General features: G+C 46.9%; 1 protein-coding gene across 1 annotated transcript in view; it reads left to right on the forward strand.

The window, feature by feature from the left end:
- LOC103594084 (cytohesin-3) overlaps positions 1 to 18463 on the forward strand; it is a 20643-nt gene extending 2180 nt beyond the window's left edge. Inside the window, exons 2-7 of the mRNA XM_008577275.1 lie at positions 256 to 320; positions 905 to 971; positions 9268 to 9386; positions 13882 to 13962; positions 17178 to 17290; positions 17610 to 18463. Coding sequence (XP_008575497.1) covers positions 283 to 320; positions 905 to 971; positions 9268 to 9386; positions 13882 to 13962; positions 17178 to 17290; positions 17610 to 18247 — 1056 coding nt within the window. The 5' untranslated portion in view covers positions 256 to 282 and the 3' untranslated portion in view covers positions 18248 to 18463. The remainder of the gene's footprint in view (positions 1 to 255; positions 321 to 904; positions 972 to 9267; positions 9387 to 13881; positions 13963 to 17177; positions 17291 to 17609) is intronic.
- Positions 18464 to 18482: the final 19 nt, after the last annotated feature.

An 18482-nucleotide genomic window follows, 5' to 3' on the forward strand; every position in this document is an offset into this window, starting at 1 on the left:
CCGGTCTGTATGTGGGATCCGAACCCTCGGCGGGAGCGCCTCCGCGCTTCCCAAGCGGCGCACTAGCGCAGTGCGCCACCGGGCCGGCCCTACTTTAGCTGTATTGATGAAAGTATTGATTTTTCCATACCTGTGACTCAGCAAGACCTCAAGGAAGCTTGTGCCTGGAAGGCGAAAATTTCTCTGAGTCTAGGACGAGGAGGGTTAAGACAGCCCTCACACTCCCCCCACAAATTCCTTCTTCTTTACTGACAGAGGCTGAAATATGAAATTGCAGAAGTGATGACGGAGATCGACAATCTAACTTCTGTAGAGGAGAGGTAAACAATTTATAGCTACACCTTCGAGTTATTTAATCTCTTTCTCCCCACCTCCAGCCTCCAGCTGAACTTATAAAAAAGTGTGGTGAGTACAGCAGGGGTGAGGAGGGTTGGGACTGGGAATGGGGAGCTCTTGGAGTTGTTCATTTCTGCGCTCCCCCCGCCACCCCGCTCTTCATGGGGGAGTCAGAGGATGTTTCTTTGGACGTTATTTCTCATCCCCTACTTTTTCTGAGTCGTCGTCTACCTTTATATGTTCAGGAATAAGCATAGGCACTTCACAATTAACCCATGCAGAAGTAACCTTTCCGTATCATAAGGCACTGTGCTTTTTAAAAATCGCTGTTTGTCATCATTAGCTTTTTCTGAAAAAGTGTATCTCAAGTTATGAAATGTAGAAAAGAGTGAAAGCAGCCACCCAACCCCTACTTCCCCCATGAAGGGTGGAGGCTCCTCCAGAGGGCCTGTGCCTCTTCCTGCGTTGAGCTGCTGTGAGCGGGAATCATGCTGAGGGGCTGGGACCCAGCTGTTCTGCGTGAGACTGGGAAATCACTAATAATTTTTTAATTATTTCAAATGAATAGCAAAACTACTCAGAGGAACAAGCAAATTGCTATGGGAAGAAAGAAATTCAACATGGATCCCAAAAAGGTAAGAGAATGCTTTGAGTTTTCTGGCATGCAAGAGATGGGTTGGTTGGTCGATTTTAGTGGCTGTCTTCCTTTTGGACAGTTGTGGTTGTCTCACCTCATAAAGAGACTGGGAATTGATGTTAAATTTTTATCGAAAAAGGGCTGCTGATATGTGGGGTGAAGCAGAAGCGTCCTGGTGAGCTGACTGCCTGGACTGAGGGGCCTTTCCTTCAGTGTGCGCTCCTGAGTGAGGCAATGGCCCTGCAAGAGCCGGCAGCGGAGCCAGCACAGCCCTCGCCATGGAGGCTTATTTCCCTTTGTTTTCTCGCTCAAGCTGGGCCTGACAGCAGGGGAACCGTGTGATTAGCAAAGGGCAGATGTAGGACTGGAATCCAGCTCTACAAAGTTTATAGGCTTTAGCATCTGGGCAGGTTAAGTGGTCCAAGTCATAAGACTTTATTCCTTCCATTTACCTTAAAAAGAAGGTGTCTATGAAAGCACAGGGTACCCCTCCAGACTGAAGCCAACATCTTGGTCTTTTCTTAAGTTGGGTTTTCTAGGAAAATGGCCGAAAACAGTGAAACCTAAAACATGTAGCTGCATGTTTTTGTGTTGGACCTAAAGGATTTGGCAGAGTCTGTAAAGCTTTTTGGTACACGTGACTCAGTTGTAACATCATTTTGATTTTGAAAAAAGAAGGGTAGCCCTGAGCAAGCCACAAAGGCTCATGGTCAAGAAAGGAAGGACATATTGGTGGGTAGGTCTTCTGATTGCAGAGCTGGTTGGCTTCATTGCTCATGGTCTTTAATTGGTATTCATTTCTAACATTATTCTTACTTTTCTGACATTGAGCCTCTATACTTTTTTTTTTTTTTTTGCAACTGGCTGGTACAGGGATCCAAACCCATGACCTTGGTGAGCCTCTATACTAATTAGTTAATTATTTATTCATTCAATAAATGTTCATTGATTGCAGGAATCATACCATGCAGCATCTAAGGTCTATAAACTTACATTTATAAGTGCAGTTGCAAATGATATTTTAAAAAATACATCTCATTAATTCCTGTTCCTGATTTGCAGATTTGGATTTTCTTAAGGTACAGCACATCTGCAGCTAGAGAGGGTTTTTGTTTAACTGGTGTACTCTATTCACTGTGAAAATTTCCCCATTGCTTCCTAATTCTCTGCTTATGGGGTATAAATCAACTCCAGAATGGAGCGAAATTGTCAATGGAAATGATTTTATGAATTTGCTAATGATCTGATATTTTGGTTTAGTAATAAGTTTTTTTTCCTTTAGGAGTTGAGTTCACAGAGTTGAATTATCAGCAGATTTAATAAGCATTGGAAGCATCTCTGGATGCTTTACAAAAGTAGATGTTTTTAAAAACTGGACTTCATGTTTTAAAGGGACCCAAGTGCAGCACAGGGTAGCACACCAATAAGTTCATGGATAGATTCAGATCTTATGAAACACAGACAAATAAGCACTTATTTTTTCAAGTGATGCTTCCACTGTACATCAGGTTTCAGTCTCCTGAATGTGAGCTCGCCCTCGTGCTTGTGAAGGCCTCCCTGTCGGGTTCTTGCCTGTCTTGTTTTACATGTACTATGTGCCAGATTTACAGTAGTAAGGGCCAACATTGAGAACTTACTGTGTGCCAGGAATCATGCAAAGGGAGGACTTTAATTGATATACTTTAGTCCTTACAACACCCTTATGGGATAGGGAGGTTCCATTTTAACTCCTGTTTCACAGTTGGGGAAATCAAGGCCCAGAACAGCTAAGGAACTCACTACTGTTCTGAGCAAGGACCCCAACTCCAAGACCCGCTGCTCTCCACTGAGCTGGGAAGAGCCCCTGGGGTTGTTTGCAGGTAGCTCCAAGTCTAGTCTGGACATCCCAGACCACTGGTCGTCCTGTGGCATCTGCTCACCACATCCAAGGAAGTAGACGTTTAACCTGCTTTCCCTGGACTGTGGCAGATTGTCCAGCAGACTTCATTGTGCATTCCTCTTCACCTGAAAGATTTTTTAAATATTAATTACTGGTTCTTTTCAACAACTTATTTGTAATTATCTTGCTCAATAAAAGCAGATGGGACATTTAGTCTGCATGTGGCCTTTTGCTCGGAAAATTATCAAAATTCTTTGGTTTTAGACTTAGAGCACTTGTTGTAGCACTTGTCTTAGTCTGCTGTGGCTGCCATAACAAAACAGCACAGACTGGATGCTTAAACAATGGAAATTTATTTTCTCATAGTTCTGGAGGCTGGAAGTCCAAGATCAGGGTGCCAGCATAGTCGGGTTCTGGTGAGGGCCCTCTTCCTGACTTGCAGACAGCTGCCTTCCCGCTGTATCTTCACATGGCAGTGGGCAGGGGGTAGTGAGGTATGTGAGCTCTCTCTAGGGTGTCTCTTCTTATAAGGGTACAAATCCCATCAGACCAGGGCCCTGTCCAGATTGACATCATCTAATCCTACTTATCTCCTAAAGGCTCCACCTCCAAATACCATAATGTTGGGGCACAAACATTCAGTCCATACCTGCATCAGTGATCTCACCTGCTTCAGACACAATTCAAAATGATATTTACCCCCCACCCCCCACCCCCTGTATCCCTGTGAAACCATGTAACATTGTGAAACATGGAGACATTGTCAGAGTAAATAAGTTCTTTCAGGCTAGGTGGAAATTTTTTAAGTCTCAAAGTGATGACATTTTAAGCAAGGAGCTTTGGTTTGTTTGGGTACATTAGATTCTAGAAGTAGCACTTGGGTTTATAAATAAATGAGAGCAAAGGTTTGATAAGATTGAGAAAGCTGAGAACACTCTACAGCCTCTCCCTTTTATTCCCATTTTCCTAGAAATGCCTTTAAAAATAAAACACACAAATCTATAACAAGCAGGAGTTCACTCTGTGGATGAGAAATTGAGGAATCCCTGAAAGAAAAAAAGATAAATGCAATCAATTGAAGAAAGAAACGATGCTCTAAACACATACAAGAAAGAATGCTACAGGACATGAGAGTGGCTCTGGGGTTCAGGAAGCTCAGAAGAGGCAGATGTGGGGAACAGGACCACCGTAGACTGTTTACTCTCTGCTGAATTTGTGCCGTGCAGTGGTGTGTGCCCCAGGGGAGAGCAGCAGGAGGGAACACTTAGTCCGTGAAAACTGGCAATGTCCTCAGTGGCTGGCAGCACTAAGAAGGAGAAATTCCCACTCCCAGAGAGACCAGCTCTCGGCTCACCCCACCTGGCTGCCTAACCTGCCATCCAGCCAAATCGCTGGAAGCGGCTTCAGTAGAAACCAGAAAAAGACAGCATTCAGTTAGACTGTGACACCCACCAAGTACCACCTGAAGTTTGAGGAAACCAACACCATGAAAAAGATACAAAACAAGACATTCAAAAGAACTGACACTGTAGAAAACAGACAATAGAAACGGTAAAAGGAAACTTTTAAATATAGGATATTTGTATATATTATGAATATCCTCAGAGAGGTATGATAGGATGTTTCTTATCCATGATACAAAAGTAGGGGGGTGTGGAAAAGAACTTTGGAAATGAAAAATAGGAGTGTGTCACATAACTTGAGCACTGGCTGTAAGACAGAGAAGACACAGCTGGATGGTGGATGTGTCAGCTGGAAGATAGTTGGAAAATTCTCTCCACAGTTTTGCACAGAACTACAAGACATGAAAGATGGGTCCAGCAGCCCAAATTTCATCTCATAGAAGTCCCAGAAGAGAGTAAAAACAGAGGGGAAGAAATATTTCAAGGAAATCTTGAAATATTTTAGAACTAGACTATGATAAAATCTTCAGATTCAAAGGCCCCACCAAATGTCAAGCAGGATACATTTTAAAAGACCTATATCATAGATGCATTGAGTAATATATCATAAAGCTGTACATAAAGAGAAATTCATTAAATTTTCTAGGAAGAGGGCCGGCCTGGTGGCGCACTCGGTAGAGGGTGGCGCTTGGGAGCGTGGCGGCGCTCCCGCCAAGGGTTCAGATCCCATATAGAGACCGGTCAGCTCACTGGTTGAGCGCGGTGCGGGCGTGACACTGAGGGTTGCAATCCCATTACCGGTCACAAAAAAAGACAAAAAGGAAAAAAAAAATTTTCTAGGAAGGAAATAGTAGATTCCCTAAAAAGTGAGAATCAAAATGAACTTACTATCAGGGACATTGGATCAAAGACAGTAGAGAAACAGAGTATTCTAAGGTCTAAGGAAAATAATTTAAACCCAGAACTCTGTTCATCCAGACTGTCACTCAGAGAGAAAGTGAGTAGACATTTTCAGATGTTCCAGGACTCAAAAAGTTAACCACCAAGACCTTCTCTGTCTCTAGCATTTGGGGTAGTACATCTCAAAACAAGAAATTAATCTGCAGGATAAAAAAGGAAAGAAAAGCAAAAAAACAACAAAAACTTGTAGTTAGATTGTTTTTAAAATTTTTTTTTTAAGTCCCAGATTATCTCAGTACATAAGTAGCAAGGGGGAAAAGGAGGAGGGAAGTAAAAGTCGGCTGAGGTTTTCTAGATGTTGATATGTAAGTTTAAATATTTGTTAAAATTTTAAGACTAACCACTAAAGATACAATAAAATAGGATTTCTAAATTATTAGGAAAAATTGCATAAAGAAAGCTTGATGAGTTCAGCAGAAGGCTAAAATGGCATGTGAAACAGAAAGCACACCCGCCAGCACCGCCCTCCCTCCAAAAAAGGGACACTTCGATATTTGGTTAAAAGAAACGATAAATTCCAGTTGTCTTCTGATTGAGACATGCACCTACAACAAATAACAGGAAAGCTGGAAATAAAGAATTGGAAAAAGATACATTAGATGTAGTGGGTCAAGTGGCGCCCCTCCCCCCTTTTCTACTATTTGATTTTCTAAATATTTTTAACTGATAAAATTTCTAATTTTAAATTTTTTTACTTTTTAATTTTTTAAAGATGACCGGTAAGGGGATCTTAACCCTTGACTTGGTGTTGTCAGCACCATGCTCAGCCAGTGAGCAAACCGGCCATCCCTATATGGGATCCGAACCCGTGGTCTTGGTGTTATCAGCACCGCACTCTCCCGAGTGAGCCACGGGCCGGCCCTAAATTTTAATTTTTAAAGGAACATTTGTTTCCTTTTATGAATATCTACCTAGTGTATTAGTGTCTGAACAAATTACCACAAACTGGGTGGCTCAAAACAACAGAAGTTTATTCTCTGACAGTTCAGGAGGCCAGAAGTCCAAGATGAAGGTATCAGGATTGTTCTTTAAGCTCTGAGGGAGAATCCCTTCCACACTTCTCTTCTGGCTTCTGGTGGTAGCCCTCAATCCTGGGTGCTCCTTGGTTGTAGACATGTCCCTCTGGTCTCCGCCTCCATCATCACATGGCCTTCTCTGGGTGCCTTCTCCTCTCTGCCTCTTATAAGGACACATGTCATTGGACTCAGCAGGCCTGCTGCTGTGTCCTCCTCCTCTGCTTGTCTCTTTCTCTCCCAGATACAGTCCCTTTCTTATTCAAAGGGTCTCCTTGCCTCTGGCTTTTGACTCCATTTCTCTTATGGTCTCTGGCCTGAACTTACCCAGTGGCTCCAAGTTTTCCATGACCAGGGTCTCAATCTCTTGCAAAAGAAGCTGGAGCTTCACTGGAGACCTCCTCTGTTTTCATTATGTGACCTGTAAGTACAGAAGAAATTACCTTGTTCTGAGCCCATTTGCTTTTCTCAGATCCTTGTAGGTTGTTTCATAGCACTTACAAGAAGAATCCTATTTTGGGGGGAGTGCTAAATTTTAGGGCTGGTCACAAGCATCCAGAAGAACTCACGAAAGCCTCATCTCCAAACCCATTCAGTTCTGGGGGCTTTGGCTGATAGTGGCAGGGACCTTAGCTTTGTAGGGTCCAGTCCCCAGCCTTGAGACTGTGGAGATTGTGGGACAACTAGGAGGGGCAGAAAGAGAGCAGGGCTGGAAGGATGCAAGGACCTCTCAAGGCCACGGCCCTTCCTATGGCACACTGGAAAGCAATGTCTGTCCAAGGCAAGCTATCGGCTTCCCAGCCTTCAGCAAGAGGGAGGAAGTGGGAGCAAACTCAGCCTGCGGGACACACACAGCCACAGCCAAGGCCAGGCCAGGGACCAGGCACCACCCAAACCTCTGCTTATGCTGGTCCCTGTGTCCCAGGATCCTGGGGTCCTTTGGATGCCCTCTCTCTTGCCCCTGGCAATTTTGGGGGCAACAGAATTTACTATCTTCACTCACTGCCAGTCTTATGAGTCCTCATGACAAGAACCCAAGCTAGGGATCCGCATCTCGGGGGCAGCTTTGGCCTCTGACCTCTGCTGGTCATTTTAGGTCTGATTGTAAACTTCTGCCTAACTTCCCCTGCCTCTGCCCTCCCTGGCAGACCCCCACAGGCATCCCACCTCTCCCCACCCACCTCCAGCTGAGGGCTTCACCACCCTTCTCCACTTGCCCCACTTCGAGTTTCTTACGCTGGATGTGGGGCCTGCACTTCCCATAAAGCAAGTAGCCAAAGCACAGCTCTGCCGCGCCGGTCCCAGACTTTGTTTTCAGGGAGCTTACGCTAGGACAGGTGTGTGCTTAGGGTCAGAACTGCGTTGCTATGGTGTGTGTGTCTTGCAATTCAGGTGGTAGCCAGGTGGGTGTACCCACTTAAACTCCCACCAGAAATGTGAGAATTAATTTAGGATTTTTAGGCTTATTAATTTTTTTGAGAATAAAATACAACATGGTGCACAAATTTTAAATGTACATCTTGAATCTTTACAAGGTAATATATATACTCACATAGCCACAGCCTGGAACAAGATGTAGTTGTAGAATATTATAGGACACCTTTCTGGTACCTCCTCCCCAACGTAACTAGCATTCACTCCCCAAGGTAACTAGTGTTCTATCACCAAAAATTAATTTTCCTTTTTTAAAAAATTATATAAACAGAATTAAAATATACTCTGTGTCATCTTTTAGTCCATATCATGTCTGTAAGATTCATTCATGTTACAAGTGTGCATTTCATTTCATTGCTGTATAGTCTTCCATTGTATGAATATACCAGCATGTATCTATCTGTTCCTTATTGACTGACTGATGGGTTGTTTCCAGTTTTTAGAAATTCTAATTAAGGCTGCCGTGGATATTCATGTATTTAAAAATAAATAATAGAAAATCTCCAGGTGTGCCTTGGGGGTATGAGGAAGCCCTTGTCTTGGACACTGAGAGCTTTAGCTGGAAGAGTCTCTCTGAAGTTGTAGAAATAGCCTCCTGGCAAATAGGTTCCCAGATTTCCTATACCCTTACTGGCCTTGCCAACGTGTGTTTTGAAGCCACCTCCGAAGCTATGTTAGAGATAAATTTTTGTTATTTCATAGGTCCCTGGATTTCTCATGAGACGGATTGCAGCTGATTCAAGCCAGAGACAGCCCCTTGCCTTTCGAGATTGTCAGTTGTGCTTGAAACTCTTAAAGTAGGCATGAGTTTCTATTGGCATAAACCTGGTGGCACCTAATGTCAGTTAACATGTTTTTGGCCTAAGATAACAGAAAATCCAGTAAAAATAGCATAGACAATGGAGGTTTATCTTCTCACACAGCTGCTGTAGCAGTAGGTGACACTTAAGTGGCAGGAGTGTGGTCCCTGTGCTCATCTCGGCCTTTACCTTGTAAGGAGGCCTCTGTGGCTTGGATCGTCCCGAGGAAGAACAGTGCCAGCTCATGGGCCCCCTTTTACAAGGAAATCAAAAGCCTTCCGGGTGCTCCCCGCAGGCTTCCATTCGTGTCTCTTTGACCAGATCTGTGTCATAAGGTCATTTCTAGTTCCAGGGTAGGCTGGGAAAGTGATTTTCTAGTGAAGAATGGCAGGGAAAAGTGGGGACTGGGAGGGTTTTGGGTTGGCCAACCAGCAGCATCTATCACATACAATGCGTTCCTCCCAGACGCAAAGCAGATCATTTTCGTAAGCTTGGGAAATCGGTTATTATTGTTACTTCTACCTTTATAATCTCTAATAACCACTTATAATGGTTTGTTCAGTAACCCATTTATTTGTCTTTTAACCTGTTAAATTACCAGGAGGAATGAATGTGCTTTTCTTTGATGGATAAAATGTATTGTGGTGATGTGGAAATCAGATCATGCAGTTGTATGCTTCTCTCTGGTATTGTTTTTGCTGTGTCCAAACCAGTAAGATCATTATACTAAGTGTATTTCTGTCTTTGAAAAATGAGTCTGACTGACCCTCCTAATCAGCACTTCCTTTCTTATGTTCTTCTTCAGGGAATTCAGTTTCTAATAGAAAATGACCTGCTACAAAGTTCCCCAGAAGATGTCGCCCAGTTCCTTTATAAAGGAGAAGGCCTAAATAAGACCGTCATTGGGGACTATCTGGGTGAAAGGTAAGTCGAAGGAGATTGAGCAGCCCCACCTAGGCCCACCCAGCCCTGTGGCCTGACCTGGGCACACCCTCCGCTTTAGGGACTATCACAGCTAATTAGTCATGGGCTATAGGCATACACATGCTGCTCCTCAGTACCTTGTGAGCCCAGTTTGATCACTTCCTCTCTGGTGTCCATGTGAGAGGAGGGGTGTTAGGGAATTCTGGAGCCAGGTGAGATCTGTGCTTCTCTGGAATCCGTCATTCAGGGAACCATGATAGAACCGACAATTCCACTGCCTCTTCTCCTGATCTTGGAGAGCATCTTAATCTTCTTATGTTTTGGCCAGAAATACACCAGATTTCTTAGTGGTTTTCTTTTCCCTGCTACTTGGGGTATGCATAAAGACAGAAAGTTATTCATTTTTTTAGTGGAAAGCAGCAAGTCAGATTTACTTTCCTGACCTTCTCCACTGAAAAGTCAATTTACTGTGCTTAGCAGAGCTTATTGCAAGAATGCTAAGGCAGCAAATGCCCTGAGCATGCCAAAATAGACTTTTCTCGTGGACCAGAAGATAGCATTTTTAAATGAAAGCCTAGGAGTTGCTAAACCACGGTGGTTTCTATTTCTAGCTTTTTCCTGAAAATACTTGATCAAAAGTGGAAAGTGGAACACTTCTCAACTCATTCTGTGAGGCCAGTACTACCCAATACCAAATCCAATCAAAGATATCACGAGAAAAGAAAACCACGGACTGACCAGTACATAAAAAGGAATATACACCAAATGGGATTTATCCCATTAATGCAGGGTTAGTTCAACATACAAAAGTCAATTAAAGTAATATGCTATACCAGTAGAATAATGGGCAAAACCCACACGATTATCCCAGTAAATCTAGGAAAGCATTTGGCAGAATTCAACACTGCTTGATGATAAAAGCACTAAAAAAACTAGGGCTCAAAGGCAACTTCCTCAACATGATGTAGGGCGCCTTTGAAAAAACCATGATTTATCATCATACTTAATGTCAAAAGACTGAATACTTTCTCCTTAAGATCAAGAACAAGACAAAGATGTCTGTTCTCACCACTCGTATTTCACATGGTACTGGCACTTCTAGCCAGGGCAGTTAGACAAGAAAGTGAAAATAAAGACATCCAGATTGAAAGGACTTAATAAAAGCTTTATTTACAGATGACATGATCACGTACATATAAAATCCTAAGAAACCGCAATAAAACTGTTAGAACTAATAAACAAGTTCAGTAAGGTTGCAGGAAACATCAGTGCACAAAACTCAGTTGTACAAGTATTTCTATACAGTAGCAATAAACAAACAGATAAGGAATTTTTAAAAATTCAATTTAATCTACAGTAGCATTAAAAAGATTTAAATACTTAGGAGTAAATTTAGCAAAAGAAGTATAACATTTTTACTCAGAAAACTAATAAAACATTGTTGAAAAAATGAAAATAAATAATAAATGGGAAGACATCTCATGTTCATGGATCAGAAGACATAGTATTGCTAATATGGCAGTATTTCCCACATTGGTCTACATATTTAATACACTCCCTATTGAAATCCCAGCTGACATTTTTTGCAAAAGTTGATAAGCTCATCCTAAAATTTATATGAAAATTCAAAGGACCCACAATAGCCACAGCAGTCTTGAAAAGGAAAACCACAGGTAGAGAACTCACTTCCCAGTTCCAAAATAGACTGAAGCTATACCAATCAAGACAGTGTGGGACTGGTATAGGATAGATATTTAAGTCATAGAATTGAATCGAGAATCCAGAAATAGACCCTCACATTTATTGTCAAATGCTTTTTAATATGCGTGCCAAGACAATTAAATGGAGCAAAGAGTAGTCTTTTCAACAGATGGTGCTGGGGAAACTGGATATCCACATGCAAAGAGTGAAGTTGGGCCCCTCACCATACACAAAAATTAAAATGGATCACAGACCTGAATGTAAGAAGTTAAAACTATAAAACGCTTAGAAGAAAACATAGAGGTAACTCTTCATGATCTTGAATTAGACAAGGGTTTCTTAGATAAGCCACCAAAAAGTACAAATAACAAAAGAAAAAATAAGTAAACAAAACAAAACAAAACCAGAAAAACAAAAAAACTGGACATCATCAAAATTAAATACTTTTGTGCTTCAAAGGACATCATTAAGAAAGTGAAAAGCCAGCTCAAAGAATAGAAAATATTTGCTAATCACATATAAATCTGATAATGGCTTATATCTAGAATATTTGAAGAACTCTTACAACTAAATAATAAATAGATAACTCAATTAAGAAGTGGGCAAAAGGTTTGAATAGATATTTCTCCAAAGAAGATATATAAATGCCCAACAAGCATATGAAAACGTGCTCAACATTGTTAGTCATTAGGACTCTGGGGACTTTGGCCTGAGCAGTCTGAAAGATGGAGGTGCCACCAGCAGAGAGAGCACACAGACCTGTGGTCAGTTGGGACTGGTCAAGCTCACGAGGTGTAGTGGACATCTGGGTGGAGAGGTTCAGGGGAGAGGTCTGAGCAAGAGGTAGAAACCGCAGGGTGATTGGCACGTAGGTAGTACTGAGATCTGTGGGGGTGAGTGTGGGTAGAGTGTGGGCAGGGAGGAGGATGTGGTGAAGACTCTGCCCTGGAGTGGGGTGAGGGAAACCACTCAAGGAGAGTGGGAGTGCTGGGACTGCCCCCTCTATTAACTCTGTTGGAGCTGGTCGTTCCTTGGGGGTCTTTACGCCAGCTTGCTCCCAGTTGGTGGTGTTCATGGCTGAGATGTCCACCTCAGGCGCCTCGCACCTCGCTGTGAGGCTCCCTGCACCGCGCAACCGCATGGCCTTTGTGATGGTGGAGTCTTGCCTTTAACACTGTCTGAGGAAGTGGTGGCTGATGTGGCTTACAGGCCTGCTCCTTGCTGTGGCCCAGACCTGGCTGCTGCCACCACTCCTTCCATGCTGAGCACCAGGTGAATGTGCACATATACGCACACCCCAATTGTGACCTTTACTGTGCCACTCTGCCCATTTATTGGGAATCAGCTGACAGGCACAGTGTTGGACAATCCAGGACCTGATCCCCAGTCTTTTCTTCTGTCTGCCCAGGACAGGTGTGGTCACTGTCTCCTGGGAAGGTCCTTCTGTGGGGACAGGGCTCAGGAACCAGCACAACAGTAGGGTCCTCAGAGACAGCAGCGCCACACCTCCCATGAGCATGTCCCACAGAGAAAGCAGGGGGAGAAGTTGGAGCATATGCTTTGTTCCTGGGCTCTTTTCCCACCCTCAGTCCTTTGACCTTGCAGCCCTGCCAGGTGGGTGGTGGTGCCCTGTTTGCCGAAGGCACTAAGCCTTGGCCATTGCTTACAGCAGGGCCCAGTGCTGTTGCTGGTGCAAGCCGAGAGCTGCGCTGTGGGGGTGACATAGTCCATGTGCTCTTCAGTGGTGAGCACTCTGGCTTTCAGGCCAGGCCTTCTCGTCCCTCACAGGGTTGAGCTACAGGTGTGTCCTGGAAGGCTCAGGTGTTTGGGAGCCTTCTGGCATGTATTCCAAAGCCCAGCTGCCTCGCCCACAGTTGTGTTGGCGCCAGCCCTATAAGTGGGGGGCAGGTGGAACCCAACGTTTTGCCTGCTTGGGGTGTCCTGAGCACCTCATGACTGACATCTTTGAGTTAAAACCCAGGGAAATGCATGGTTTCTGTTTCATCTTTTTTTTTTTTTTTCCTTTTTTTGTCTTTTTTCGTGTCCGGCAACGGACCGCAACCCTCAGTGTCACGCCCGTACCGGACCGGGACCGGCAACGGGATCGCAACCCTTGGCACTGCGCCCGCCCCTCGCTCAGCCAGTGAGCGGAAACCGGTCTGTATGTGGGATCCGAACCCTCGGCGGGAGCGCCACTGTGCTTCCCAAGCGGCGCACTGTAGCAGTGCGCCACCGGGCCGGCCCCTGTTTCATCATTTTACTTTTTGATGTCATCTTTTACATTTGAATAAATTTTACACCTTTTACTGTATTCTCAAGTTAATTTTTAAAAACTAATGTGGTTGGTTTTACTTTGTTTCCAAAGTTTCCTTTCTGAGCCCAGCATACACCTTACAGTTTATGGCCTTGAGTGAGTTGCTTCACTTCCCTGAGCTTCAAAACCTCCATCTGTGAAATGAGAATGATAGTAACACCCCCCTCGGGTCGTTTTGAAGATTGTGGGAGGAGCACACTAAGCTCTGGACGCCCTTACAGCCTACAGTGCGAGCACCAGGCGGTTGCGGTGGTTGTCTCTGGGGTTCCGCAATGGTCCCCTTGCCTAGACTCTTACCTATTGTAAAGTACGCTCTTAATACCCTACTGACTCTCCTTTGCCTTAAGTCTGAAAACAAATTTGCGGTGAACAAAATCTTAACTTTTAGTCATACAAAATTAAAAACTTGCTTTAGGAAATGTCTTTTTTTGATAAAGATAATGTGTATTAGGCTTAAAACTTCTTTCCTTTCTTTCCTAGGGATGAATTTAATATTAAAGTTCTTCAGGCTTTTGTCGAACTCCATGAGTTTGCTGATCTCAACCTTGTGCAAGCCTTACGGTAAGCGTTTGGTCATGCCCTGGGCACAGAGCCGCCGGGCAAGGCCAGAGGGCTGGTGCTGAGCAGCAGGGTGTGCAGGTTCACTCCAGGGAGCTGAGAGCCACAGGCGTCTCTGCAGACACTGGCTCTTTGTCCCCAATGATCCTCTGATGCTGTGTGACATTCAGCAGCCCTAGGCAGAAATCAGGCCACGCACGCAGGGCACAGTCACACTTCCCTGGTTGTGATGTGGGTTCTGCATTCCGCTCGTTGTTTGCTTCCTCTCATTTTAAGCAAAGTTTGGCAGTCGCGTGTGTGCTTTTTCCCACTTCTGCCGCATGCTGTGCACGGCGTGGCCTCAGCGCTGCACAGGCCCACTCCTCACCAGCTTTGGCATCAGGTGTTTATGGAGGATATGGCTGTTCCACCATGGGAAGCCCCCTGCTCCCAACTTTTCTGAGGAAAGCCAGGTGTCACTGTGTCACTGGGGTGGACAGAGGCCCTCAGCCACCCTTGTGCAGGCTTATTACAGTGTCCACGGTGTCCTCCCCGGATGCCCTCTCAGCCTGTTCCTCCTGTACCTTCTCTTCTTCCTGCACTGCTGAAAGGAGGTGGTCTCGTCTCCTTCCTTGGGATCCCGCTGGGCCGTGTGGGCTCTTCATCTGGTCTGGGTGTCGATCCTGAGCCATCACCCAGCGGCACCTGGGGTCCAGCTCAGGGAGAGGTGGCAGGGCTTCTGGTGGGAGCCCCCCCAGCCTGTCCTCAGGCTGAGAAGGTCATAGCTACGTTTTGTCTGGTTCTTGTTTACTTGGGCTGTTTTTTCGTGGCCGTGCTTCAGCTGCAGACTGAAATGCCAGCAGTGTTTTTGTCTGACCCTCATGACATTGTGCTCAGCTTCTCAGCCTGGGGCTGAACAACGTGCTGGCAGCAGCAGATATGAACCCTGCAGCTGTAATTCAAGTTTTTCAGACTCAGATTTTGAAAACTGCATGTCCACAGAGAGGCTCAGGCCTGGTGAGTCTGGGAGGAGTGTGTGTGGCATAGTTGTTGCAGCTGTGATTCCATTTCTTTTAGTCAGTCCAGCCCAGAGACAGAGAGGTTCCTAATAAATCCTACAGGTGTCAAGTCCAGCAGGCCCCCGCAGCAGAGCAGGTGAGGGCAGAGAGCCGGCTGCCTCAGCTTTGCTCCGCTAGATCCTCGGGCCCTGCCTGTTCCACAGCTCCTTTTTCATCATCTGCCACCTGGCCTGTCTCATTACCCCAGAACATGCTGCCTGTGTTGGGGGTTCTCTCTGGCATGCCAAGGCCCAGAGTGACAGCAGCTTCACACCTTCACCTGCTCATCTGCACACCTGCTCCGTGCTGGGAGCTGAGCTGGGCTCAGGGGCTATAGAGAAAAATGAGGCAGGAGGAGGGATGGGCCTGGGTTAGCCTGGGGGGCTCCATTCACACACCTTTGGAGAAGCCAAGCTGGCAAGGAGCACAGGCATCTGCCAGGCCAAGAGAGCAGCCCCGACCACGGCCCTGGGGCATGATGGGGTGCTGGGCCGTGGGGTGGGCAGGAAGGGCTCGCACATGCTCAGAAGCATGAGGACAGTGGGAGCCGCTGGAGAGTGTAAGCAGGGGTGGTGTGTGGTTCAAGAGAAGTCTGGGACTCAGTGATAGCTCGGGAGAGTGTGGGGTGGCATCTGCAATTCCTGCAGGATGGGGCTCAGGCAGGTAAAGCCTAGAGACTCTGTTCACCCCAGAGAACCTCGCTTCCTATTCATCACCTGGCGCTGGAGGGCCACCTGTGGGCCTGGCGCTGATCTCGGCCACACAGAGCTCACGCTGTAGTGCAGAGAGGACAAGTAACAGGTATGTCTGAAACCTAAGTTACGCAGGTTGTCAGAAGGAGCTGGTTGCTATGGAATCAAAAAGTTCGGCTGGGTAAGGGGATCTTTGGGCTGGGTCAGGGCTGATGAGGGGCACTTAGACAGGATGGAAGAAAAAGAGCCAAGCGAGTGACAGCAGTGAGCAACGGCACAGAGGAGTGGGCAGGGACGCGATGGGTCCTCCAGTCTCAGGAACTGTCCTAAGGATTTGGCTTTTATTCTGAGGGTTTCACTCAGAGATGCCTGTGAGGGACAGGGGGCTCACAGGCAGACTTCAGGCCCACCTGCCTGCTGTGCGAGGGGCAGGGGGCCACGCCGTGGGGCAGCAGGCGGTTGGGTGCTTCTAGGTGACTGGCCTGTGAGCCAAGGACGGGGTGGCCGTGTTGAGTCTGAAGCTGGTCCTGGCTATGAGGGGCTTGAATGTGGCTGGAATCCACACAAAGAGAGGGTTCAGGGAGCCCTCACGTTTAAGGGATGTGCAGAAGAGGAGGGGCCTCGCTGGGGGCAAGAGCGCATCTGCCCCTATCTGACTGCTGGTGAAACTGAGGACAGTCCAGGAACTTAATCAGAGCCCTTAGTTCTAACCTCAGCCCCATTCCTTGTTCTGAAGCTGCAGCAGCAGCAGCAGCAGGCTGTGGTCACAGGCAGGGAGTGAGATAGGCTGCAGCCCTGGCCGTGGGGGTCACAGCCACTTTCAGACAGGGGATGAATAAGGCGGACAGGTAGCAGGTGGTGGGTGCCGTGCAACCAAGGAAAGCAAAGGAGGAGCAGTAGTGTTGGGAGAGGGGGGCTTGCGATTTTAGGTAAGGTGGCCGGGGAGACCTCAGCGAGAGGGGGATATCTGAGGATGGGGCAGTTGCTTGTTGGGCCATGTCCCCAAGGCAGGAGTGTGTCTGCTAGTATGGCAGCAGCAGATTTCGGTTGTGACACCGGCAGTGGAGAGGGGGCCTTGGAAGCTGTCCTGCTGATTCTGGCTTTGCCCAGGGGTGTGAGAGTATTGGGAGGAGTGGTCCCATCTACAGGGCCATGGGGCCATGGCAGGGCTGGGGTGATCGCCTGGTGGGTGTGGGAGAAGTGCTGGGTCCTGGATGTTTTTAAGGCAGAGGCAACAGGCCTCACTGCCAGATAGGTTGTGTCACAGAAAAGGCAAGCAGTCAGTAAACGTGTCTTGAATTATCAAATGGAAGGAAACTGTCTTGGGTCTCTCCTTCCTGGCTCTGTGCCCTTCCATGTCCCTGCCAGAGTTGCACCCAGGCCAGGAAGAAAACATGCTTCCTGGGGCTGGGCAGAAGCTGTTCTTTGGGCTGTGAGGCTGGGTCTGTTCTCATGCAAGGTCATTCCATGAGCTTTTGTTTCTCTGCAGGCAGTTCTTGTGGAGCTTCAGACTTCCAGGGGAGGCTCAGAAAATTGATCGCATGATGGAGGCTTTTGCTTCACGCTACTGCCTGTGCAACCCTGGGGTTTTCCAGTCCACAGGTCAGTGGCAGGGCTTGTGGCCCTGGCCCCTCATCAGTCAAAGCCAATGGCTCAGGGGGTGGGAGGGCTAGGCAAAGTACAGGCATGTGTTCCTAGGGACCTACCTGCCTTCTCTGAGCCACGACAGCACCACCTTTGGCCACTAGCCAGACCTGATACTGCATGGGGGGCTGCTGCTCAGAGGACAGGCCTGCAGGCCCAGGTGCCTCTTGCCCAGTGTCCTCAGTGGGGTGTGCCCCCAACATGCATGGGTTTCCTGTGGGAGCCACATTCCACATGTAGAATTCTAAGCCCTCCTGCCATCCTCGGACTGTTGCAGACACATGCTACGTGCTGTCATTTGCGATCATCATGCTCAACACCAGCCTACACAACCACAATGTGCGTGACAAGCCCACAGCAGAGCGGTTCATAAGCATGAACCGCGGCATCAACGAGGGAGGGGACCTCCCTGAGGAGCTGCTGAGGAATTTATATGAAAGTATTAAGAATGAACTATTTAAAATCCCAGAGGACGATGGGAATAACCTGACACACACGTTCTTCAACCCTGACCGGGAAGGCTGGCTCCTGAAGCTGGGAGGGCGTGTGAAGACCTGGAAGCGGCGGTGGTTCATCCTGATAGACAACTGCCTCTACTACTTTGAATACACGACAGATAAAGAGCCCAGAGGGTTCATCCCGCTGGAAAACCTCAGCATACGGGAGGTGGAAGACCCGCGGAAACCTAACTGTTTTGAGCTCTATAACCCAAGCCACAAAGGGCAGGTCATCAAAGCCTGTAAAATAGAAGCCGACGGCAGAGTGGTGGAGGGGAACCACGTGGTGTACCGGATCTCGGCCCCCAGCCCCGAGGAGAAGGAGCAGTGGATGAAATCCATCAAAGCAAGTATCAGTAGGGATCCTTTCTATGACATGTTGGCAACGAGGAAAAGAAGGATTGCTAATAAGAAATAGAGCTTTCCTGCTTGAACAGGTAAAGGACAAGACCCAAACCCCACAGCAGAAAGTGACTGGAGGCCGCAGCTAGGAGGTGGGTCCTGGTGGTGCTCACAGCTTCTCCAGAGCGACCATCCGTGGCCCGAACTGCTGTTTACCTTGCAGCCTTGGGCTGGGGTCTGCGACTGTCCTGGAGCTCACGGTGGGAGAAGTCAAAACCTGCGCGCGCCCGGTTTCATCAGTGGCAGCGCCT

Source organism: Galeopterus variegatus, unplaced genomic scaffold (genome assembly GCF_000696425.1).
Source record: "Galeopterus variegatus unplaced genomic scaffold, G_variegatus-3.0.2 Scaffold1476, whole genome shotgun sequence".
In the NCBI taxonomy this organism is placed as follows: domain Eukaryota; kingdom Metazoa; phylum Chordata; class Mammalia; order Dermoptera; family Cynocephalidae; genus Galeopterus; species Galeopterus variegatus.